The sequence below is a fragment of the Phyllobates terribilis genome, unplaced genomic scaffold, assembly GCF_046119375.1.
Source record: "Phyllobates terribilis strain yellow unplaced genomic scaffold, ASM4611937v1 Scaffold_5__5_contigs__length_657084704, whole genome shotgun sequence".
NCBI lineage: Eukaryota > Metazoa > Chordata > Amphibia > Anura > Dendrobatidae > Phyllobates > Phyllobates terribilis.
In genome coordinates, this window is record NW_027362765.1 from 596975143 (window position 1) to 597001813 (window position 26671).

General features: G+C 42.6%; 2 protein-coding genes across 2 annotated transcripts in view; both read right to left on the reverse strand.

The window, feature by feature from the left end:
- LOC141273723 (heparan-alpha-glucosaminide N-acetyltransferase-like) overlaps positions 1 to 4286 on the reverse strand; it is a 1179775-nt gene extending 1175489 nt beyond the window's left edge. Inside the window, exon 1 of the mRNA XM_073686004.1 lies at positions 4133 to 4286. Within this exon, the coding sequence (XP_073542105.1) occupies positions 4133 to 4286 (154 nt within the window). The remainder of the gene's footprint in view (positions 1 to 4132) is intronic.
- A 15580-nt stretch (positions 4287 to 19866) lies between these two features.
- The window catches only part of BMS1 (BMS1 ribosome biogenesis factor), a 42939-nt gene continuing 36134 nt past the window's right edge, over positions 19867 to 26671 (reverse strand). Inside the window, exons 19-23 of the mRNA XM_073686006.1 lie at positions 23616 to 23738; positions 22253 to 22400; positions 21542 to 21717; positions 21279 to 21440; positions 19867 to 20414 (exon numbers count right to left, since the gene is read on the reverse strand). Coding sequence (XP_073542107.1) covers positions 20190 to 20414; positions 21279 to 21440; positions 21542 to 21717; positions 22253 to 22400; positions 23616 to 23738 — 834 coding nt within the window. The 3' untranslated portion in view covers positions 19867 to 20189. The remainder of the gene's footprint in view (positions 20415 to 21278; positions 21441 to 21541; positions 21718 to 22252; positions 22401 to 23615; positions 23739 to 26671) is intronic.

A 26671-nucleotide genomic window follows, 5' to 3' on the forward strand; every position in this document is an offset into this window, starting at 1 on the left:
ACAAGAACTTAACATTTGGAAGAGAAACTTTTGTTTGCAATTACAGAGGTCAGACGTTTCCTGTAGTTCTTGACCAGGCTTGCCCACACTTCAGCAGGGATTTTTGCCAACTCCTCCACATAGATCTTCTCCAGATCTTTCAGGTTTCAGGGCTGTCGCTAGGCAACATGGCGTTTCAGCTCTCTCAAAAGATTTTCTATTGGGTTCAGGTCTGGAGACTGGCTAGGCCACTCCAGGACCTTGAAATGCTTCTTACGGAGCCACTTCTTAGTTGTCTTGCCTGTGTGTTTCGGCTCATTCTCATGCTGGAAGACCCAGCCACTAACCATCTTCAATGCTCTTACTGAGGAAAGGAGGTTGTTGGCCAAAATCCATGACCCCATCCATCCCCTTCAATAAGGTGCAGTCGTCCTGTCTCCTTTGCAGAAAAGCACCCGCAAAGTATGATGGTTCCCCCACCATGCTTCATGGTTGGGACTGTGTTCTTGGGGTTGTACTCATCTTTCTTCTTCTTCCAAACACGGCGAGTGGAGTTGATACCAAAAAGTTCTATTTTGGTCTCATCTTACCATATGACCTTTTCCCATGCCTACTCTGGATCATCCAGATGGTCATTGGTGAACTTCATATGGGCCTGGACATGTGCTGGTGTGAGCAGGGAGACCTTGCGTTCTCTGCAGGATTTTAATCTATGATGGTGTAGTTTGCTATTAATGGTAATGTTTGAGACTGTGATCCCAGTTGGTCATTGACCAGGTCCTTCTGTGTAGTTCTGGGCAGATTCATGACCTTTCTCAGTATCATCCTTACCCACAAGGCGAGATCTTGCATGAAGCCACAGACTGAAGAAGATTAATAGTAATCTTGTATTTCTTTCATTTTCAAAGAATTGAGCCAACAGTTGTTGCCTTCTCACCAAGCTGCCTGCCTATTGTCCTATAGCCCATCTCAAACTAGTGCAGGTCTATAATTTTGTCCCTGGTGTCCTTAGACAGTTATTTGGTCTTGGTCGTGGTGGAGAGGTTGGCGTGTGATTGATTGAGTGTGTGGACAGGTGTCTTTTATACAGGTAACGAGTTCAAACAGGTGCAATTAATACAGGTAATGAGTGCAGAGTAGGAGGGCTTCTTAAAGAAAAACTAACAGGTTTGTGAGAACCAGAATTCTAGCTGGTTGGTAAGTGATCAAATAGTTATTTCATGCAATAAAATGCAATTTAATTATTTAAAAATCATACAATGTGATTTTCTGTTTTTTCTTTTTAGATTCTGGCTCTCACAGTTGAAGTGTACCTACGATACAAATTCCAAACCTCTCCTTTCTTTGTAGGTGGGAAAACTTGCAAAATCGGCAGTGTATCAAATGCTTATTTTCCCCACTATATGTAAAAAAGCCATGACTTCTTCTGTTTGCACCACCTGTCTTAAAATATTAGCAATGCATGTGTCTTCCTTCTCAAAATGGATATTTTTTAGACAATTTATACAATTTAGGTAGCCTAAAATATCAAACTGTAGTGCGTTGTGAAATACACTGTTGGTGAACTCTGGTTGCCACCCGTTTTCCTCTAGCCAAACATCTTGAAGTCAATTAGACATTAAAAAGACTGTGTTTGCATTACAGAGCTCAAAACATGTTCAATTTGCTCCAAAGGCAACTCACAGAGTTATACACATGCTTTCCAGGAAATTAAAGGCAATTAGTTCAAATTTATTTGTTATTCGTACAAATTTATTCGTCGCACATCACATTTTGGGGAGAAATCAGTGATTTCAAATTTCAAAAGATCAGCTCATCTCTATTGCTGAACAGTAAGATATACAGTAATGTGCTAAAGTTTTAGGCAGGTGTGGAAAACATACTACAATGTAAGAATGCTTTCAAAAATGTAAGTAATGCAAAGTGAATGAACAAAAGAGAATGCATGAGGTTGTCACAAACATCCTCTAGAACTAACCACAGATCTTCTGTAGATGTCGGCTTGCACAAATCCTTTTGTCTCTTCATGATGATGATGTTGAGAACATGGCTACAGTTTTCAGGACCATATCATCACTTCCAGGACTCCTAGTTCTTAATGATATTGGCTGTATATTTGGGGTTGTTGTCCTGCTGCAGAATACATTTTGATCCAAGTCTGGTGGTATTACATGATGGATAAGATTCTGCCTATGTTTCTGAGCATAGAGGACACCATTAATCTTGACTAAATCACAACTGCATTTTCTGAAATGCAGTCCCAAACTTTCAGGACCCTCCACCACACTTCACTGTTGCATGTACAAAATCGTTATTTTACTGCTATTCAGACACTTTGGAATCCAAATGCCTTCTGTTACAGCCAGATATTTCACATTTTGACTCCTCAGTCCAGATCACATGCTTCCATTTTTCTACATCCTGGTTCCTATGTTTTTGAGCATGGGTGATGTGACATGCAGAAGTAGTGCTGTTGCTTCAAAAGCATCCAGCAACTATAAGAGTTAACACAGTCTCAAGAGACAGGAAGTGTTGTGCTTCAGAAGCATCCAGCAACTAGAGGGGTTAACACAGTCACAGGAGACAGGAAGTGTTTATCAGAGCCCCAGGGGGATTGTGGGGAACTTGTTTATTAGTCTGGCTGGAGCCTAAGAGAAATGTAGTGTGTGATCTGTATCTCACAGAAGGCAAGGGAGCAGAATTCAGGTCAGGAGGGAAGCTAAACACAGGTCAGATAAACTCCCTGAGCTAACAGTGCAGAGTATTATCGGGCAGAAAGATAAGGACTGAAAGAAATCATGTCACAGGGATCATCTCCCTCATCAAACCCTCCCCCCTCCATCTCCATGCAGGATAAAGAATGCTGTGTACTATTGAGACCTTGTGAAGGAAAAGTCTGTGGTTGTGTATGCATAGAAATGTGTTACTATGAGATCTCATCTGTGCTGAATTATGCTACTGAAGAGACTGACGTTACTGTGCCTGCTTTATTAACCTGTACTGTAATGAAGATTGTGGCTGTAATATCCCTGAATTGCCTGGCCGTGCTTCAGATTAAATTCCACTGTTAAACTGTTAAAAAAAAACTCTTGTGATATGTGTCTGGTCAGCAACTGAATCTATTGTGTGCCTGAGAGAAGCTGCAGCCTATGGTCGCCCTGAGTGACGGTTCCCCCAGGATTCCAACGAATTCATGAAACCTGTCTCGTCCTATCTGAACCTAGCGGCGTGCGTGTAAAGTTGAATTAGTTGGAATTGTTTCCAAGTAGAATATATGGGATTTAGCCATAATTCTTCTATTGTAGTTGGGTCCTTCTGGTTGTTGTCAGTTCTGAATTGATTACACTGCTGGACATCTTCAGATTTCTAATAAAAATTAAGACTGATGTGTCTTTTATCTACTGCACTGTTTCCTCTGCCAACCACTGTGTCTAGGGAGATGTCTGATTGGCTCCAAATTGACAGTGCAGAAGGGCAACAACCCAAACATACAGCCAATGTCATTAAGAACTATCTTCAGAGTAAAAATGAACAAGGAGTCATGGAGGTAATGACTTAGCCCCCTCGAAGGCGTAATCTCAACGTTATTGATTTTGTCTGGGATCTCATGAAGAGACAGAAGAGTTTGCACAAACCTCATACACAGAAGATCTGTGGTTAGTTCTCCAAGTTGCTTGTTTCTTCAGAAACTGTGTGAAAGTGTACCTAGAAGAATTGATTCTTTGATGCGGTATGTAAGTGATAGGATGGTCACACCAAATATTAGTTTGATTTCATTTTTCTTTTGTTTATTCACTTTGAATTTTGCTAATTGGTAAGAAAAACAAAATTCTTAACACTTCTATTTTTGAAAGCATTCTGATTGTGCAGCATTTTTTCCACAGCTGCCTAAAACTTTTGCACAGAACTATATGTTAACTAATCTTTAATTATATATTATTAAAATTTACAATGCATTATAACATGTAAAATCACATAGCATCCTCATTCCAGGTCTCCACTCCTGATCACAGCACAAACATTTGATAACACTTTGTTATTGTAATACACCCGTATGTGAACAGCTTTTCATAGAAGACTTCCAGTTTCCTGGATCACAAAGATTATATGGGGAATACGACTAAACAAATAGAGATAATTTAATAAATCATACCTGTTGAATGGCACAACGTATATTCCGAAAGAAACAGAACTATGCTAGCAATTATTCCGATAGCCATTTTCACATTTACTGAGCTTTGTACTCTCTGCTTCAGGTAAAGTAGCCCATATAACAATAATACTAAATGCTTAATTATTATCTGCATAGCAAGAGGCAGCTGGCTCTAGTTAATCACTGGTTGAAGTCCAATGATCAGTCTTTGAACACTTTGCTAAGTTTATTTTATCCTCTGCTGAGAAAATGTATTGATATGCATCATTCACTCACACTATTATTCCAGAGTTTTTATCCACTTGTAAAAAAAATGCTGTAAATTTCAAGTATTTTTTAGCTGGTTTTTAAGTTAAAAAAAAGAAAAGCAGGAGCAGCACCAGGGTAAGCTGGGTGCAGAGCCTCCCTGGCTAAAGCCAAACCATCAAGATAATGGGTTTGGTTCATTTCTCAGAAACGAAACGTTGCCATTGCCACTATAGGCTAATAAACAGCTATTTTTTTTTGCCATATTGCTTGGTATGCTGCCTCCATACCAAGAGCATTTTTAAAAGATATTCAACAAACCCGCGAGATGGAGCACTTGTACAGTCATGCTCAAAAGTCTTGAAATATAAAGGTCAACACTGAAAATATTAAGACTTTGCATTAACTTGATGTATTTGTCAATAAAAGTGTAAAAACTCTCTCTCTCTCCTAGTGTCTGGTGGGGAGAGGGAGAGAGACCCCGTAACCCTTACTACCATCAAAGTTTGGGTCCCAATTGACTTCTATGGGGTTCATGTTCAAGTCCTGGTAGAGTTCTGGTACTGGAACCGAACTTTGGACTAAAGGTTGCTCAAACCTGACAAACCTCTACATCCACAGGTCCACTCCTCCTTATACATGACAGCCCTGTTGCTTGCCCCTCCTATGTTTGGCTCCAAAACCTCCATGTGTGCAAAGGCAAATTAAACGGAATAAGCACTACTTAAAAAAGCACTCATGATACTTTTTTGTTTTTATTCCTGTAAACATTTGTGTAGTTCAAGTGTGTTAATATACTCACCAATCGCTGATTACCTGGTTTTCAGCACTTTCCCATCTTGCTGGCTCACACTGGGGTCTATGTGTTACCTGAAAGTGTATTTTACAATGTAAATCTACGGTGCTTTAGAAGAAGAACCCAAAAACTTGCACTTTAAAAGGTTCTTTTAGCTCACACAGAGTGTTATGTGATCTGACATGTTTGGAGTCATGGACTCAGAAGAGGACTGGTACGGCGCTGAGAACCGGGGAAGATGGCTATTGGTAAGTATATTAACAGACCTACACTAAGGATAATTTTACACAGGTGTAGGGGATAAAAAAATAGAAATATACTTACCTGTAATTGGGGGTCTAAGAACCCTCCACGCTCAGTCTTTGCGGATTTGACAAATTCTGGCTTTTATATGCTTCACAAATCACTTTCTTAATCCAGTTTGCAATAGTACTCTCCAAAGTTTTCTTCCCTTTGTTTTGTTCTCAATATTGCACAAAGAGATTCTGATCTCTCTTCCAGGACTCCAGATTGTTGAAGCTAGAGAAGAATGATTCTCCGTTCATCTAAAGAGTGAAATTCTTTTCCTCGGTTTGCTAGATCTTGACAAAAAGATGAGAGAATTATCTCTTGAGACCTGTGGAATCTGATACCACTTTGGGCAGAAATAATGGGTCCAGACGGAACACAATTCTATCTTCTAGATAGGGTTCTCTAATTGAGAGACCCTGAAGCTCACTGACTTTCCTAGCCATTGTTACTAGTTAGGACATCTTCCAAGAGAGTCTGTTTAAATCCACTAAGGACATTAGTTCAAAAGGAGACAGAGTTAGACCTCTGGGGACAATGTTTAGATCCCAAGGTGGGATTATGTTGGCCCTTCTTGGATATACTCCGGAAGCTGCGGTCATGAATCTCTTAATCCACCAATGATCCACCAAATTTTGGTTAAAAATGGAGCATAAAGGCGGACTCCTGGTCTTTACAGGTACTAGGGTATTAAGCCTCTTCCTAGACCATCTTGCACAAAATCCAAGATTTTGGCTACGTCCAGATGAAACGGATCCAGAGCAACAGATCCCGTACAATGAAATAAAGGTTTTCCATATTTTACCATTGATGGCGTTTGTTATCTATTTTCTGCTCCTTTGAAGGGTACGTATGACCTTGTCTGAGAGACCGTTAGCTTTTAAGATTGCAGCTTCAGAAGCCAAGCAGCCAGATTCTGAGAGGCTGGATGGCAAATTGAACCCAGGTGTAGGTTGTGGATAGGAGGGAGGATAAGAGGATCCTCTAACGACAAGCTGTCCAATGCCCTTAACCAGCTTCTCTGTCCATAAAGGCGCTTCAAGGATTGTCTTGACTCTCTCTGCACTGATTTTTGGCAAAGTCTACTTCTGGATAGCCTCATCTCTTGGTTATCATCTGAAAAATCTTGGTATTCAGACTCTATTCACCAGGATGTATGTCCTTCCTGCTCAGAAAGTCTGAGGCCTCTTAGGCCTCCTTCACATGTCAATGTTTGATTGATGAGGATTGATATGGTTACGATGGGTTTCAGAGGAGGTGACATTGGAAAGAATTTGGCTAAACGAGAGAGTAAGTGGATATATAGGTTGGGAGCACTCACTCCACAAGGCCTCAATGAAAGTTTTGGTTTTGGGGGTTTCCTTTGATCTACTGCCGCCCCCGAGAACCACACTATGGGCCTCCTGGATGCTTCTTTATACGCATGTAGTCAGTAATATATAGAGTCAAATGGGTATTCAAGATAAATCATTCAGGGCGGTTGTGTTGATTTTAATGATTGTTTTTATTTTTGATTTTAATTCTTATTTTTTCTGTTTAAGGAATTCACATATTTTTACCATTGTATTTATATTGGTACCCGATGTTGGAATATTGTGGGGAAGTTTGGCGAATGAAGTTCTTTTCAAAAGGATGGGTCCTGGAACCTCTTGGTTAGGACTGCGGGATGAAGTTATCTTCCACTCCTTCGTTTTTTGTATCATCATCACTGCCGGACCAACTTCGATGTCCATATTGTAATGTCCAAGGGGAATTAATCATGGAAACCTTATTTGGACAAATATTGTTTTTGTCTGTTAGTTGGGTTAAGAAACGTAGACCTTTTCCTTCTATCTTGGAGAGTTAATTTTAGCCTCCATATAGATATATATACTTATGTGGGTGTGAAGTAGTTTGTAATATATACCATATGAATAATATGTGTGATAGAATTATAAATTGATCTTCATTTCAAATGACCCATTGAGTGAGAGGGCTCTAGTTGTGTATGATATAGGATGGACATGTGGTCCTTTTTGATCATACTTTAGTTATTCCTATGGTATATACATATATGGTGGCTTTAATTTATGTGCACAGTGCCGTTTTGGCCCTAAATATGTTATTATAGTTTTTAACTATTCATTCTGTATTTTTTTGATAACCCTAAACACCTTCACATTTAGGGAGCTAGTCACAATACTTACCTTGTATCACAGTTTTTATATTATATCATATGATTATTATGTTGGTGACATTCATTAAGCTTCTTAGTCAGTTAATTGGTATAGAAGTACTTTTATTTTATTATTAGTGTTGAGCGAGTATGTTCTGTTCCGAGTATGCTCGGGCCGAGCTCCGAGTATTTACAGCTGCTCGGTGATATGGTTGAATCGCTCCCGTGTGCATGATTTGCAACTGTTTGACAGCTTTATTACATGTAAGGAATGTGTAAGAAATAGACATTCCTCACATGTAATAAAGCTGTCAAACAGTTGCAAATCATGCACACAGGAGCGATTCAACCATATCACCGAGCAGCTGTAAATACTCGGAGCTCGGCCCGAGCATACTCGGCGAAAGGGTTAATAGAACATACTTGCTCAACCCTATTTATTATATTATATATATCTTCTATCATGAATTATTTCTTACACCTTTTTCACTCCCTTTATTTCAGCCCCATCATATGTTGATCATGGTAATCTTTAAGATAGAGAACCCCTAATTGTAATAATAACTCCATATAATACAGTATAGAACATCAGTCAAAAATAGGATATTCTTTAATAGTGGTCCGGTATTTGTCTAGTGCACATGCGCAAGCTGCGGGCTCACTGAGGCTCATCATCGCGGTCAATAATGCCGGGGCGCGCTTCCTCTCTGTCTATCTTGACGAGGGGTGGGTGCTTCCAGGCGTGTGACCGCATATGTTGAATCCTCACTGAGGGTGTAGCTAGCTCAGCGGGCGCATGCGCCGCAATATGTCCAAACCACTGACATCATACCAAGCACCTCACATCATTGGATACCCCGGGTATTTAAACACACATGACCCCTCAAACAGACACGCCCCCGGAAGAAGCAAGAAGGGCGAAACGTGCGCAGCGGGGCTGCATTGTGGAGCCAACATATATTTATACTTTTGTCTACACGTAAATAACATTCCAGACCTTCTTTTATTATTGCCTAGAATAACTTTTGCTCAAGTTGTTGTGGCGCTCGGTCACTTGCAGTTTGATGCCACTGAATACAATAGCTTTATATATATTGTGAAAATCTTCCTCCTATGTAGGTATTGGACATTTCCTGCACTATGCACCTTAGAAAAATAGCTGTAGCAGTGACTATTTATTTTTCAATTGGATGCCAATGTGTGCAATAGCCTTATATGTATAGGGGAAATCCACACTTTATGTAGGTATTGGATATACATATAAAACAATTTTGCACTATGCACTTTAGAACAAAGACCACTATTTTCATTTAGGTTATTTTTATATTTATAATATACTGTGGTGCTTTAATAAATTTTTTTTTTGCACTATATACATACAGTACAGACCAAAAGTTTGGACACACCTTCTCATTTAAAGATTTTCTGTATTTTCATGACTTTGAAAATTGTACATTCACACTGAAGGCATCAAAACTATGAATTAACACATGTGGAATTATATACTTAACAAAAAAGTGTGAAACAACTGAAAATATGTCTTATATTGTAGGTTCTTCAAAGTAGCCACCTTTTGCTTTGATGACTGCTTTGCACACTCTTGGCATTCTCTTGATGAGCTTCAAGAGGTAGTCACCGGAAATGGTTTTCACTTCACAGGTGTGCCCTGTCAGGTTTAATAAGTGGGATTTCTTGCCTTATAAATGGGGTTGGGACCATCAGTTGTGTTGTGCAGAAGTCAGGTGGATACATAGCTGATAGTCCTACTGAATAGACTGTTAGAATTTGTATTATGGCAAGAAAAAATCAGCTAAGTAGAGAAAAACAAGTGGCCATCATTACTTTAAGAAATGAAGGTCAGTCAGTCTGAAAAATTGGGAAAACTTTGAATGTGTCGATAATACTGAAGACCTTCCCTGCCCTAACTGACACCGCTAAGGCATATGCCAGGAATCCATAGTTTTCTGAAAGAGAGGCAAGGATGCTCTTCTCTGGGAGTGCCTATGGTCAGAGTATGGTGAGCAGAGGAGGTCACACTAAAAGTTTTCCAGCAGACTAAATACATATTTTTAAAAAGTGTTTGTAGCTGGAGTATATAGCCTGAGAAAATTCAGTTAGACCCGTTCTGTAACTTGGCTGTAGGGTGTTGTCAGTAGGTATTACAGCATTATTATTATTATTTATTTATATAGCACCATTAAGTCCATGTACATGAGAAGGAGTTACGTACAAAATACAGATATCACTTACAGTAAACAAACTAACAATGATAGACTGGTACAGAGGGTAGAGGACCCTGCCCTTGCGGGCTTACATTCTACAGAATGATGGGGAAAGAGACAGTAGGTTGGGGGGGTTGCAGAAGCTCCGGTGGTGGTGAGGAGGCAGTGGGTCATTGCAGGCTGTCAGCTGTCTTGAAGAGGTGGATTTTCAGGTTCCGTCTGAAGGATCCTAATGTAAGGGTGCACACGATACAGATTTGAAGCAGAAATTTCCTGAGTGTTTTTTCCTCTCCCTAGCAGAAAAAAACGCATGCAGATTTACATGCGTTTTTGACACGTTTTTGACGCGTTTTTTGAAGAGTTTTTGAGAATCAATGAATGATTTTCGGAGCTAAATAAAGTTATTTGGTGGGACATTGCTTAAGCCCTTGGATTACCATAGTACTGGCGTGAGTATATTAGTTCATTTAAATTATTAAATAATGGGTTTGTTGTATTTCAAATAAAGTGTTTACATTGTGTCTGTGTGGTTTCTTTACTTTGTTTGGTCATGAAAAGGTCTGATTGACACCTTGACATCACCAAACAAAAGAGCTGGGTGTCAGCTGATCTCATACACCCAGTCTTCATTAGCATTTCTATTCATGTAATTTTTGTGACTGCTGTGAGCTGTTTTTTTTGGTCTGGGAAGGTGCCATTAGGCAAACATTTTCCCTGGCCATAATTAACATCTCCAGCTGGTTTGTTAGCCACTACATCCCCCAATCAGCACTCAGCAGCGCTTTGGACACAACGTATTTATGTTGCGTCCAAAACACGGTGTTCTAATACCGCACTTTTGTTGTTGGTACATTTGACTCCACCGCATATAATGACACTTCAATCGGTCAAAATCTGCAGCGGAGACTAGCGTGTCCGTTATAGAAACTGCCATGCTGTGGGTGAGTTTGGGTACGAGGCCATGATCAGGAGCCACTGAAGGTTTGACGCTGCGTGTTTATGCAGGGTCAAACCCGCAGCGTCCAGATGTTACAGCATAGTGGGTGGGATCTCTAGAAATCCCATGTCCACTATGCATGAATCAGTGGCTGCGAATCACCCGTGGTCACTGACATGCGGCGCGTCTTTCAGGACCCGCAGCATGTCAAATTCTCTTGTGGAGTTGCTAGTCTCCGCAACAGAAATTTGAGCACTAGAAAGTACTGAATGCGGTAAATACGCATGGTTCAGTGAACACATGTGGATTTACCTGCATTCAATAGAATGCAATGTTTTGGACGCAGAAAAAATTTGCCTCCAAAGCGGTGCTACGTCTGAATTATGGGCACAGAGCCGAAAATTTAAAAAAAAATGGTGTGGGCTCCCGTGTCATTTTTATAACCAGCAGAGGGAAAGGCGACTGCTGGGGGGCTGATATTAGTAGCCGGGGTAGGGGCCATTAGCCAACAATGTTCCATGGCTATTAATATCAGCCCACAGCTGTTTAGCCTTTACTGGCTAGATTACAGGGAGACAACAGAAAAAAATTGACGTGGGGTCACCCTATAAAATATGGCCAGCAAAGGCTAAGCTAGAGTGCTGCGGTCTGATATTAATAGCCATGGAAGGGGCAATGAATACTAACCCCCTCCTCGGCTATTAATATCACCCTGCAGCAGTCCCAGAAATGGCGAATCCATAAGATGCGCCAAATTTGGCGTTTAGCCTCGCTCTTCCACACTGCTCTGTAGCGATGACAGGGTAATGGAGTTGGGGTTCACATCAGCCTTGTATTGGCGACTGACGTGAAGCCCAAGTTAGTAATGGAGGTCGTCTATAAGATGCCCCCATTACTAACCGCGTGGTTAAATGGTCGCCGCTTTTTCAATTAAAGACGAAGCCAGAGTATTTTAATGAAATAAAACACGGTTCTACAATTTTTTTCATTACCCGCCTCCGCGAATCCCTCGATCTCCTGAAAAAAAAGTAAAAAAAACAAATAACAATATTCCTCACCTTTCCGCCGTCAACAACGTAGTCCATGATCAGTGGCAACTGTCCCACGACAATCCGGACCATTTCTACAGCTGTGACATCAGAAATCACTGATATCACAGCTGTAGAATACAGCACTGTATACTGACAGGGGTGTAAAATCAGTGCTGCTGGGGTTCACTCGGGAGTTCATCAGCTGAAGAGCTTCGGTGAGCTAGAGCGCGTGGGAACATTCTTGTGAATGTTCCCAAGCTCAGCATCAGCTGATCGGTCATGAGACTTCAGCAATCAGCTGATGTTCACGTGACCATCAGCTGATTGTTGTGGCACTGATCACCTGATGGTCACATGACCATCAGCTGATTGGTGACGTCACCAATCACCTGATGGTCGCGTGACCATCAGGTGACCAGTGACGTCACCGCAGGTCCTGGAAGTACAATGTGGTGCGCGAGCCCGCATCCTGTAGTGTACAGCGAGCCGCCGGACAGACAGTATCGCCGAGGAGGACATCGGGGGCTGCCGAAGAGGTGAGTATGAAGGTTTTTTCCTTATTTTTTACTTTTTTTCTTCTTTTTTTTAAATGCCGCTGGCATGTGGGCTGGGAGGAGCAGGCTGCTGCACCTCCCATCCACGCTGCTCTCGCTGTTCTCAGCCAGAGCAGCGGTTGGATGAGAGGAGTAGCAGCCTCCTCTCCCAACCCGGGTACCAGCCGGGGCGCGATTCCGACGCGATCTTGCACCTATTGATTTACATTGAAACGCAGCAAATCTGCATGTATAGGTATTATACATGCGGGTTTGCTGCGATTCAATGCAAGTCAATGGGAGTGAATTTGCCGCGGAATTGCACCTGAATTGGTTGTGCTGCGATTTGTGCCGCAATGATAATCCGCAGCGGAAATGTCCGCATCATGTGCACAGCACATGCGAATTATCATTGGAATACATGGCAGACCTATTACCAAGCAGTTTTAATGCATTTCCGCTAGGGAATAACCGCCGCGAAAACTCATTAAAACTGCATCGTGTGCACACAGCCCAAGCATGGGGCAGCACACGTACAGCATAGTAATAGCACGATTTCTGGGACCAAGCTTATATCATTAATAGCGGGAGGTGGCCCCTTCTGCAACTGCACAGTTCACAGATAACTCCTACCCTGGTAATTTAGCCCTTAGATACAGCAGTGGAATAGATGAAGCACCCGTTATCACGCCATTATTTTACAATTACGGTAAAAAATGCAACATATCTGAATAAAATAAACACTGCCAGAATTGCTGTTTATTGTTCATCTTGACTCTCTAACAACATAATATATATATTATAAAAAAAAGTCTAAAATGATACCAGTTTAAAAAAAAAAACAGCTCAGTTGTTTCCATGCTCCTAATGAGGTGGCGCAGTGTGATCCTACAGTCATACTTACTGTTATAATAGGAAGAAGCAGAGGATACGCAGGAGTATTAGGGTGACAGTTACACATATTGATCTGTAATACCCTTTAAAAAAAAACTTTTCTTTTGGTTGTGTTTAATAGGTGGCTCAGTGTCAACCCTTGAAAACTTAATATTCATTAAAATAGGATTTGGGTCGTTTTAAATATAGAGCAGCAATAAGGGCCCCACCGCTCCCCAATATACTTGTTTGTAATTTGTAAACAATATTTAAAATTAGTAATATTAGTTGTACAGTAGTATGCACTTGCGCTCCATTCACTGTCCCGGACAATAAAGTTTGTTGAAAGGCTGAGTGCAGGACAGCCAATTAACAAACTTTGCGGCTGTAGCCCCTCCCTCAGTTGTTAGCCTAGGTCGCTAATGGCGAAGGAAAAGGTGCACAGCCAAATATACAGGGATTCGCTCATCCCTAGTAGCAACGTACCAAACTTTAATGAAATATGGTTTTATGTTTGCTATTTTGGCCTCCCACATGTTTAGTCACTGTTGTCAGAAAAAATGGCGTCTTCAAATTGCAGTGTTAGAGGAATGGGGTTAATTGAAGGGAAAGCAGGCAGTATTACCAATTCTAAGCTGCCATCGAATCGGCAGGTGTTGGCCAGGTTTTATTTCCTGTACTGTACAGGATTGCAACAAACATGTTCCAGTGCTACCATCACAGCCAACGAAGTACTTTGGTTCTGGGAAAAAGCAAGAATCCCGACAAGGCAACAATATCACGTGATCAGTAAGGTGAAGAGTCTGTTTCGTAAATGGAAGAGTCTCAAGAAGAAAGATAAATGACGAACCAAAAGACAAGAATCCAAGGAGAAGGAATTTGTTAATAAACTTGATGATTTGTTTGATGTCGCTCATACTGATGCCATGAAACTTATAAAAATCAGGAAACCGTGAATTCTTGCTTGCTCAAAGAGAAAAAGGTTGTCTTGGAAGCATGGGACCATTAGACAGAAAGCTGGCCAAGGTCGAGGAAAGAAGATTTATGAGAGAATTAGTGGCAGAGAAACGAAGAAAAAGGAAACTGAGCGAGTTCAGCAGTCGACAGGATCGGTTGAACTTTGCAGTAGTAGTAGTAGCAGTTGCAGCGACAACGGCACTTCCGACAATAGTGATGAGGGCGAAGTGCATTTTAGTTCCAAGAAACGCGAGTCAGTAAGACCTGTCAACATTCTGACTCCGGAAGTTGCTGCAGCTGTGGACAGAACTAATACCAATGATAGAAAAGTGACCTACCTGCTTGCTGCTGCTTCTCAGTCTCTTGGCCTTGTCCCAGGCAGTCTCACGTTGAATAGGGAAGCTATCAGACAGGCTCATTGCCAACATTGAGAAATTGCAGCAAATGCTATAAAAGCTTCCTTCAATAGCAGTGGTCCACTGCCTGTACACTGGGACGGGGAAAGGTTTGCAAGCTAGACCCGCAATAAAACTGCTGAGCGACTGTCAGTACTATTGTGAGGAGGAGGAACTGAGAAGTTGTTGTCGGTCCCAGAGATACTTAACAGCACAGGAGCAGCACAAGCTAAGGCTGTATTTGAGGTTCTGCAGGATTGGCAGCTATTAAAGTCAAGTTTGAGTTTGTGTCATTTGACACAACCAGTTGTAACACTGATACAAAGGCTGGTGCTCGCGTCCTCTTGCAACAGAAACTGCAGAAAGTACTACTGTGTTTGCCGTGTAGGCACCACATTCATGAGCTAATTACTGCAATTGTGTTTAATAAATTGTGGCTGGCATCAACAGGTCCAAATATGTTATTTGAGCGATTTTCGGCTGCCTGGAATCAACTGGATAAAACCAAGTTTTCGGCTGGAGTGGAAGATGACATAGTTTCAACTGAGCTAGGTCCACATAAGGAGTGTCTAGTTGAATTTTGCACCAACCAGCTTGCACAATCCTATTCAAGAGATGATTACAAGGAATTGTTAACACTCACACGCCTGTTCCTTGGTTTGCTGTCAAACCCAGAAGTAAACAACAACACTCCAGGCCTCTACCATCAGGCCCGATGGATGGCTAAAGTGATATACGCTCTAAAAATCTTTGTGTTTCATCACTAATTTCATTTAACTTTGACAGTTAAAAAAATCTGTTACTTTTGTACTTTTACTGTCCGCTTATACTTGAAGGCTTGGTACCTCTGTCAGATTCCAGGCACATCGTCGCAAAATGACTTGACATTACTGAAAGAAATTGTAGCAAACAAAGGAATCAATGCGCCTGTTGCTGAGGCAGCAATAAAAACTTTCAGACACCTGTGGTACCTCAGTGAGATTATAGTGTGTCTGTTTTTTTTTGTTTTTTGTTTTTTTTTGACAGTAAGGTTCCAACCGCAGAAAAGGTTGAGATGGTAGTGGCTCTGCAGAAAGAAGGCAACGATGTCTGCTCAACTCACATGCCGAAGACCTTGTGTCACACAAGAAGCTTCATCACTTCATGCCTTCCAACACAAAACAACCGTTTGTTGCACTGGAAATAAACCAAAGATTTTCTTCATCAAGATCCTTGTCTGTGGCACACCAAAGCAAGTTACATTGATGCACCCTCAAAAATTGCTGGATTGAAAATGGTGAATGATGCCGCCGAACGCTCCATTGCACTCATGAGTACATTCAATTAGTTACTGAGCACCCAAGAAGACCAGAAACAGTTTACTCTCCAGTGTGTGGAGAAGCATCGCCATGACTATCCTGAACCAAATAAAGTGCGCTTCGTTAAAAACAGTGAAACTACTGTAAATTTGTACATTTACTTTGCTGCAAGACATGTATTACAAATAATTGTTAGTTTTGTGATGATTGAGCCACCAGTAAACAATGTTACAATCACATCTAAGGGAATTATTCACAGGGGAGAGACCTAAAAATTTACATACAAAAATTTTTTTGACTGTCACCCCAAGGAGTATGACTGCATGGTCAGACTACACCGAATGTTTAGCAGAAAAACCCCCACAAATATATAGCTCACAGTACTGAATGGATGACCTGTGTCTTATTTTGCCAGATGCCATTCCATCTGCTGACCAGCAGAAAACAACAAATGAAAAGGGGAAGACGGCACATCCAGTCTTAAGCAGAAAAATCTCAAACATTATAAGTCCATATCATTAAAATTTGTGAACTGGTGAAGAATGACTGACTAAGGGAGCATTGTGCTCCAGAAACACATCAGAGTGTCTATGCCTTCACCAGTTTACAGGTAAGCGGTTACTCATGCAAGGATCCCCGCCCCTGCCTTTCTAAGGTGGTCCGTGTTGGTTAATAGCTACCCAACATGCCTCAGGCTATCGGTTCTGGTCTCCATAACCGGGTCCAAACCAGTTCAAAGCTAACCAGGATGCCTCAGGTTATCGGTACTTGTTTCCTTAGGTTGGTTCAGTCCTGAGAGGATGCGGAGAGACTTTCCGGCTTCCATGGCTACGATCGCTTGCTGGATCCAGATGGCAATCTTGAAGGCGTACCGGGTTAAGAAGTGAACACATCCCCCTGTGATTAAAGCCAGTCTACCCGAGCAGTCGGCACCTCCTGGGCTGTGCATCATAGGGTATCCGCCCTACAGCTTTGCTAGTGGCAACCTGGTCCTCCATTCAGATGTTCGCCAAATTTTACAGGTTCCATACCTATGATTCGGCATATGCCATCCTTGGCAGGAGAATCTTACAGGTGCCAGTGGTTAGTTCTCTGACCTGAATGGAGTTTTCTGCTGTTTCCCTCCCCAGGGACTGCTTTGGGATGTCCCATGGTTTCCTGTGTCCCCCCCAATGAAGCAACAGAAAAAAACAGGATTTTTAGTTACTCACCGTAAAATCTGTTTCTCGGAGCCTTCATTCGGGGACACAGCACCCTCCCATGTTTTTACAGCTTTTACTAACTGTCGTTATAATGTTATAGTTTGGATTTGTGTATCCCCTTAGACCTCAGTCGAGAGCCTCTCACCTAGCCAAATCAGTTCTCATACTCTGCCCTGACGAGGGCCAACAGCCCAAAACACTGTGTCTGCAAACGGAGTTTCTGATTTGGCTTTTATCCTAAGTCATATTGCACGACTCACTAAAGGGTTGATTGTGACTTGTAGGATTGCTGCTTCCAATAAGTGGCGCTATAGAGTTCAAGTCCTCTTTCTCTGAAGAGGCAATTTGCATCTATCTCTTTTAAATGTTACTTCTCCTACTGCTTGTACACTAACTGATTAACTTATGGCCAGTCAGTGCTGGGAGGAGCTAACTTTTTTTATTGCATAGTGTCAGCAGCATACGCCTATGGCTTCCTGTGTCCCCCAAGGAAGGCTCCGAGAAACAGATTTTACAGTGAGTAACCAAAAATCCTGCTTTTTTTCACTCTATTTTTGAACTAAGGTGGCACTTAGTTCTTTTTGTAACATTCTAATAAAGTTTGAAGATTTCTACTTAAGGCTGTGTGCCCACGATGCATTTTTCAAGCGTTTTTGCTGAGGAATTTCCGCAGCGTAAACGCTTGCAAAACGCTTGGTAATCCGTGCCCCATGCTCCCCAATGAAAATCTGCATGTTCTGTGCCCATGCTGCGGAATTTTCCGCAGCAGATTTTCCTTGCGGAAAAATCCGCAGCATGTCCATTATTTGTGCGTTTATACATGCGGATTTGAGGTCCCAATGCATTTGAAAAACGCAAGTCAAATCCGCATGTAAAAACTAGTCAAAAACGCGTGTAAAATCCGCAAGCGTTTTCACTGCCAAGAACATGCAGAAATGCTGCAAAATTTTTGGCTTCATTTCTGCATCATGGGCACATACCCTTAAAGAGGTTGTCCGCTACTAACCATGCCCCCATCGATTTAAATTGTGGAAACAAGTCTTTTTGTAAATACCTTGCGTGGTCTTTATTACCTGTGAGGAGCGCTATTACTGACCGCTAACCAGGCATCAAGTGACCCCTGCTGCAGCCGGCTCCGACATCCGCTGATGTCACGTGAAGTTCCGGATGCAGCTCAGCATCCACCGCGCTTTCCCAACGAAAGCAGAGGAGAGGGAAACCGCGCGGTGAAAGCCCACCCACAGCTCATCAATCAGGTGAGAGCGAGCCACTGGATCACGCCCGGCTGCAGCCAGAACTTGACGTGACATCAGCGGATGTCGGAGCCGGGTCACGTGATGCCTGGTGAGCGGTCAGCAATAGCGCTTCTCATAGGCAATAAAGACCACGCAAGATATTTACAAAAAGACTTGTTCCCACAATTTAAAATCGATGCGGGCAATGTTAATAGTGGACAACTGCTAAGACTGGATGTGCCATCCTCCCCTTATTTTCATTTGTTACACCGAATGTTTGTTGTCTGTTGCCATGGAGACAGAATGTGGCATCAAAAAACTGCAGAGAGATGGGTAAGATTTTGTTGTAAAGCACCATCAGGTTGTTGTTTTTTTTTTTTTTAAATTGCAGCACTGGAGTGGAGCTACGAATCCCAGTTCCCTGCACTTGGTCACATACTTACCAGCTGCAGTCTTCAGCTTTTAATCGGCGAAACCTCTGTTTTCTGCAAATTAGGACTTGTCGGATCGCTCCAGTGTTTGCTGGCTGATCCGGAAGCCATAACTCAATGTAAGTCTATGAGAGTCAGAACGAGGCCCTCATAGACTTACATTGAGAGCTTGTGACCGTTATTTTCTGACCTTGGGTCAGTCAGACGTCGTGGATGTAGGGAGTTAGCCCCTGCCAAGAAATGAATTCCACTGTGATTTTAAGAGACAATGCTCCCCTTTGATTTGTGTGCACTTGGACTAGTCCTTTTATCCCCTGCAGCTTGCGGTGTGTTAGTTTGAGCAAGAAGCAGGTAGTGTCGGATCCGGAAGTGAGACGAGAGACTCGTGCCTGTGTCAGGAAGGCAGAACAATAAGGGTGTCTGAACAGTGAGAGACTGTTAAACGAATTAGCGGCTTTAAGGGAGGAGATCGTGCCCGGTTACCGCAGGATCGGCTAGCAGGACCGTGTTAGAAGGAAAAAGTCATATAACACAGCTGAGGCAGTTTTCCCCAAGCACCTGCAACCTGGAGAGAGAAAGCAACACTGTGGTACCAGTGACCCCTCAACATTTAACTTGCCAGGACCCGGAAGACGACAGAACCGTTAACCTGAAGGAGTGCAACACAGGAAAACTCTGCTCCACTACATCGAGACCAAGCAGAAACTAGCAGACTTATTCCTCAGTGCTGCAGAACTGAGAGTGTGACACAAGTGTTGTACTGTGTTTGGGTACAGCGCAGGTTTCTCTTGTTAGGGCGCTGTAGCGGTCAGACAAAAGTTGCGGTTCCAAGGTCGCTGAAGATGGCGGCTGGTAAGTATAAGACTAGGGTCAAGGAACTTAGATTAGTTGCACCACTCCGGCGCTGGAATAAGGGAAAAAAAACAAAAACCGCTGGAATGGTGATTTAAAATAATTTGAAAAGTTGCTTTACTTTTGATGCATTGTGATATTACATTTGTCATGTTTTTTAAACAAATGTAATATCCTATGCATGGTTGACTTAATGAGATTAACTCAATAGGTATGCGCTATAAAAACTTAACCAAGTGTGCATTTATTGCTTTCCACAGATGAGAGAAGTATGAATACAAGAGTTAGAGAGGATACTTTCTCTCATTGCTGTTCACGTGGCTTTACAAGTTATGGCTCCCAGCACTATATACAGTATAATTCATCCAGGACAACTTCAAGAGTCATTTAAGGACCAAGATTCTATGTTTGATGAATACAGATATTCTGTTCCCCTATACATAAAAAACATATTGGGTTTAAAAAAAATCTGTTAACAAAATAATTAAAAATTTAAATAATCACTTGGTTCACTGACACCAAGAGTTAAAGACTTCCGAGAAATAGGTAAAATGAGCAATAAGTAGGCTGCCATATTTCCACAGCTCTGTACACCTAGAGACATTTTCAATTAGGTGCTGCGCCTTTGAGACTTGACTTTAGTTTCTTTTTTTCTTTCTGTCCAATTGCACGGAAGAGTTTTTTCCTAGTCTCTTTTTGTCTCTTCAGCTTCTCCTCTTCTTCCTTTGCCTTGTGATGTAGAAACTCCTTCCGCTGCTGCTTTTGCTTTGTCTTGGCCTTCTGTTTCTTATAATTATTCACTGTGCCCAGTGCAGTGAGAAGGGCCATTATCTGTGGGGCCAAAAGAAATGACACTAGTTAATAGTAAGCCAAATAAAGTGCATTTCTGGCAACTGGACATTGCCCAACTTCAACAACAGTATATAACCCTTTCTCAACATTGCCATTTTCCGTTGCCATGGCAACCTGCCGCATTTGCAGGGGAGAAGTGATGGGCGCGTGGACTGTCATGCCCCACTCGGTCCACATGCTTTAGAGGGAACCAGTTCATTGATTCAGAGCCTGACTGCACAAATGCTGCAGTACAGTTTAAAGATGCAGCTCCTCCCTGCACTGATCCATGTGATTGATAGGGCTCTCCCTTTGTACGTAAATTGGAGACCTGTTAATAAACTAGAGCAGTGCAGGGGGCCATAAGCAGAAACTAGTGTAGTTTTGTGCTGCCCCATGCTGAATCTTTAAGCTGGAGCACTTGAAACAGAAACTGTAATCGTTCAACCAGGCTCCAATTAATGGTGCTCGTGATTTGGCAGCAGCATGGTGAATCGACTGACAGGTTCCCTTTAACACTGGCAGTTACATTTAAATGGTTAACTGCTGCAGGCAGAGCACAGCTTGACCTGCTGCTGGTAGAGGCAGGTGACGGCTGAACACAGCCAGAATCTGCCAGCAATGGTGCAAGCTCAGCTCCTGAGCGTGCATCATAGAAGAGGGCCCGACATGAATGTATGTTCAGTCAGTAAGGAGTTAAGAGAACACTAAAGCTAATAATGATAGGGAATAGTAAATTGGAGAATAACATGCGTATAAGTATTATCAGTTTGTACGATTTTCTGCCTGTCCCATAGAACAATCTTACACAAGTCTTGGGAAGAAAAACAAAAAAAATCCAGCGTATAGCAGAGTAACACTCACCTTTCTTTCATGAGGTTCTCGGATAACAGCAGGTCGCACCTTGTCCCTTGTCACCTTACTCTTCTTTTCCATCATTTTGGGTTTACTCTTAAATGGCAGTGCTTTCTGCAAAGCTTTGGGGATATGGAGCGGATTAAAATGTCTTTCCATCCTCGCAATGGGCTGTAACAAAGGAATATATGTTTAAGTGAAAAAGCAAATGATAATTGAGTGCACACATCCCTCCCAGCTGTAGGACTGGTTACTGGAGATATTATAGGCACCTTGTACATGGAATCTTTGCGTTGCACCGGTTTGATGCCAAGCTCGTGCCGTAATTGACCCACAGTTTTCATGCCAGTCCATGACTCTTTCTGGCCCACAGGTTTCAACAGTGAAGTCACAGGATTATAGAAGGTGGGAACAGTCACCGGGTACCAGGCACGCAGAAATACGATATCTACGAAGGAACAGCAGGAGTCACTTTCAATACAGTTAACAGATGAAGAAAACGCAAATGCAGAAACTTTCTATTTGTATGTGAGGAAAACTTATTCACTGGGTCACAAAACTTTCTGAGATACTCTATGCTTGACTTCCTCAGCATAGTGAAGGTCTCTGCTTACTGCCAAAGAATGGAAACATTTCACATGGGAAACAAGTGCAGAAACAGGTGAGAGCTCGGATATAGACAAGTATGGAGTATGAGGAGTAGGTGAAAGCATACTGCTTCTAGTAGTAATACTGATCCAACATACAGACTGAGCCGTATAATGCTGCACCGACAGAGATTTGTTGAAGATAGAAGCATTGCTTTGTGGAGTCTATGGGAGATACCCCAGGAATACTGTACAGCGCATGATGGGCACATTTCCGTCTGAACCCTGTATTAGACCACAGGATCTGCAGAATTCTATGGGCGCCCTCATCGTGCAATGTAACAAGTGCATGTGTTTTCTAGAGAGACAGCTGTTCTGTCTTTGCAGGTTAATTACCGCTCATTAAGAGTTTGTCTTCAAATGTTGCTCTAAATCCCCCTTCAGGCGTTCGTAAGGCTTTCTTGATCTGCCCACGGATACCACTAACTGTTCGTACTGACGCTCCTTCAAACTTGGCCACTTCCAAGACGGAAGAGAACATTCCCTGGTAAAAGATAAATGAAGTATCAAAATCAATACGTAGAGAGTAAATGTAACCATCCATTGTCATGCACTATTTTCTCCCTTTACCCTATAACTATGATGGTATACATCAATTTCAGAGAACATAAAGACCAATAAAGTGGGTTGCTGATTTATGGATTTTACAAGTGTGTGAAAAACACACTTTCTTGAAGTCCTGCACGGTTTGCTTACTGTAATAAGCAATGCCCGGAGTGCCGGGCACTATGGGGATGTTATTTCTCAGCTGTATACCATGCATTTACCTTCTCGCACTCAACCATGAGTGAGGCTCATATAGTGCATCTCCTTTCAAATGATGCTGATACTTTACTGATTAATCTGACCATAGTTTATTGTCCAGGAGTGACTTAATACATACATATATCAAATCACTTTGTGGTATGCAATATTAGTTTGTGTCTAATGGTCTTAGCAAAGCTGACAGTATACAACTTCTATAATGTTTGTGATCATTTTTTTGTGTTCCCCATCTCTGTCAATGTTGCCATTATTCAATATGGGATGCCCTTTATTATGCCTTCAAATATATCAATCTTTAAAAAAAAAAAATGGTAATACTTTTTTTAAGTTGTGGCGTTTTGAGACTTTTTTTTTTTTGGCACTGAAAATGGCTGACTGAGGACGTTACCTGATGCGTCCAATACGTAATCTCATTCTAACTGCATAGAAACAATGCACTAGTTTCACAGATATCCAGGAACTGCACCAGCACTTGTCACCTCACTACTAAGCTTGTATCTGAGCCTTCGAGGGGTCCTACCAGACATCTATAAACTAGCACGTGAGAAGCGGATTTCCATGAAATCACTAATGGGCAGAGCAGGTCTCATGCTTCTCCATCTGCAGATTTTTTGAGAAGAGAATAGAGTTCTATCAGGATAGAGGGCTTGGCTTATCAAGGGTGTCAGAAAACCGTGCAAGACTTCTAATAATACCCAAGATGTCCACCCAAAACTACTTTGAAAACTGATCTTATTGGGGGTGTTGTGGTCTCCTCAAACAAGATTGCCAGTATACTTCAAAAAATGAAAATGTGTCACCAGAAATCTGGTCTCCTCAAAGAGGTGGTCCGTCGCAGAGATTTTACTGTTATTAGTAAAAACGAATATGCCTATATAATAAACACTCAGAAACCGCTCAATACATATAATAAAAAAGTGCACAGCACCATTACCTTAATAAAGGCTGTATTTTTGTAGATCTTGCAAGGGTAGCCAATCAATTTTAACTTTTTAACTACTGTGATAGATTTGTCCAAATCCAAGACAACACCAGTAGCAGCAATGCGAAAGTCTGCCTAAGAGAACAGTGAGAAACATTTATTAGCATGTACATTATGTTAGAGTAGATACATAGAGACAGATAGACACAAGTAAATGTTGACACTCAATTTTGGCCACTTAACCCCTTCACTACCTGGCAATTTTAAGTTTTTGTTCTTTCTTCCCCTTCTTTACAAGAGCCATAGCTTTTTTTATTTTTCTGGCCATATAGCCATGCGAGGGCTTAGTTTTTTGTAGGACAAGGTGCACTTTTGAATGACACAATTCATTTTACCATATATTGTATTGCTAAAGGAGGAAAAATTCCAGTTTTTCCTGAACCCATGACAGCACACCTTGAGAGAGGGTTCCGCCCCACACGTGAGAAAGACAGGGGGGGGAAACTAAGGGTGCTGTCATGGGTTCAGGAAAAACCGGCTACCGGTAAGTAACCTTGGTGTTTTCCCCTCACCCATGACAGCACACCTTGAGAGAATTTTGGAGAATATGAGCACCCTAGGGAGGGACCACCACCTGAAGTACCCTTCTCCCAAAGGTAAGGTCAGAGGAGGATAGATCCAACCGATAGTGCTTGTAGAAGGTGGATGGTGCAGACCAAGTAGCAGCTTTACATATCTGGTCAATCGAGACATCTGCTCTCTCTGCCCAGGTGGTTGAAACAGCTCTGGTGGAATGAGCTTTAATACCGTCCGGTGCCAGAACACCTGTAGATGTATAAGCTAGACAAATGCCCTCCCTAAGCCACCTAGCAATAGTTCCCTTTGACACCCCGTGACCTTTCCTACTCCCCTGGAAGGCCAGAAACAAGGACTTGTCCTTCCTCCACTGACTAGTCATGTCTATGTACTGTAGTAATGCCCTTCTAACATCTAGATTGTGGAACCTAACCTCCCCGGGGTTTTTAGGGTTACTGCAGAAAGAGGGAAGTACAATCTCCTGATTACAGTGGAATCTGGATACAACTTTTGGAAGGTACGCCGGATCTGTAAAAAGGACGACCCGGTCCTCATGAATTTGGGTGTATGGGGGATCAACAGAAGGGCCTGCAGGTCACTCACCATACGGGCAGACGTTAGGGCCACTAAGAGGATGGTTTTGAGGGTGAGGATCTTTGGAGAGAGAACCTGCAGGGGTTCAAATGGGTCGCCAGAGAGTGCATTTAAAACCAAATTCAGGTCCCAGGGAGGAACTCAGAGCCCGAACTGGCTTAGCTCTGGAACAGGATTTAATGAATCTAGAGACCCATCTGTTCCCTGCCAGGTTACAATTATAGAGCGCCCCAAGGGCGGACACCTGAACTTTAAGTGTTCCCGTAGCCAAGCCTAGGTCACGTCCCTTTTGTAAAAACTCTAGGACTTCTCTAACTGGAGGTTTATCCGACAATGGGGAGTCTATAAAATCCAGGAATTTTCCCCAGATTCTGGAATAAATTTTAGTTGTTATGGGTTTTCTACTACCCAAAAGGGTAGAAACTAGGCCTGGTGAAAACCCCCTATGGCTCAGTAACAACCTCTCAAATTCCAAGCCGCCAGATGGAAACCTTTGGCTTGTGCATGGAATATTGGCCCCTGGATGAGAAGGTCCGGCCGGACCCAGGGATCTGAGACCGACATTAGGCGAAGCAGGGAGAACCAGGGTCTTTTGGGCCAAAAGGGGGCTATTAGAATTATCCTCGCCCCCTCCTCCCGAATTTTCCTCACAACTGCGGGGATCATCACTATCGGTGGAAACGCGTAGGCCTTCCTGAACTTCCAGGGAATGTGGAGAGCGTCTACAGCATAGGGATTCTCTGTTGGATTTAGTGAACAGAATCTCTCCACCTTCCTGTTCGCCCTGGTGGCGAACAAATCTATGTCCGGTGACCCCCATAGCTGGATAATCTGTTGGAAGACTATCGGGTTTAGAGCCCACTCTCCTTGTCTTAAAGTGTGGCGACTGAGGAAATCTGCCCTTGAATTTTCTACCCCCGGATGTAAAGAGCACTGAAGGATGGGAGATGCTGTTCTGCTAGTTGCAGGATTCTGTTTGCCACTACCATAAGGGAGCGAGATCTTGTTCCTCCCTGGTGATTTATATACGCTACTGTCGTCCAATTGTCGGACCTGATCTGGACATGGCGACCCTGTATGTGGGGAAGGAAGCCCATCAGGGATTTCTCCACTGCCAAAAGCTCTTTTAGGTTTGATGACGCTTCTTTTTCATGACGTAGCCAGAGCCCCTGAACCGAGAGCTCTGCCAGATGACCCCCCCCCAGCCGGAGCCACTTGCATCTGTTGTAATTGTGTGGTCGACTGGTTTGGACCATTGTAAGCCTGCGGTCAGATTCTCCGTTTGTCCACCAGGAGAGGGAGTTTACGGTCTCCAAAGAAAGAGATAGTTTTCTTCCTAAATGTCTGTTGAAGGATTTCTGAGCCGACAGGACCTCCCACTGAAGAAGCCTCATACGACTCTGGGCCCATTTGACTGCCGGGAGACAGGAAGTCATGGAGCCTAGTAGGGACATTGCTTCTCTCAAGGACATCACGGGAGACCTTATGGCCCTTGAGACCAGGCTGATTATTTTGCAAACCTTGTCTTCTGGGTGGAAACAGGATTGGTGTTGGGAATCTAGGGTCAAGCCCAGAAAGATCTGAGTCCTTGAGGGGGATAGCTTTGACTTTTGAATATTAACCACCCCAGGTGATTTAAAGCTGTCCTGACCTCTAAAAGTTGAGAGAAACAGTGGTCCTCCGATTTCCCTATTATCAGAAAGTCGTCCAGATAGGGAACAATCACCACGTTCTTGATTCGGAGAAAAGCGGTCACCTCCGCTATAACCTTTGTAAATACTCTCGGTGCTATAGAGTCCAAAAGGTAGGGCAGTGAATTGGAAATGTCTCAATTGCCCTTGGATGAACAGGGCTACCCTTAGGTACTTCCGGTAGTCTGGATGGATTGGAATGTGATA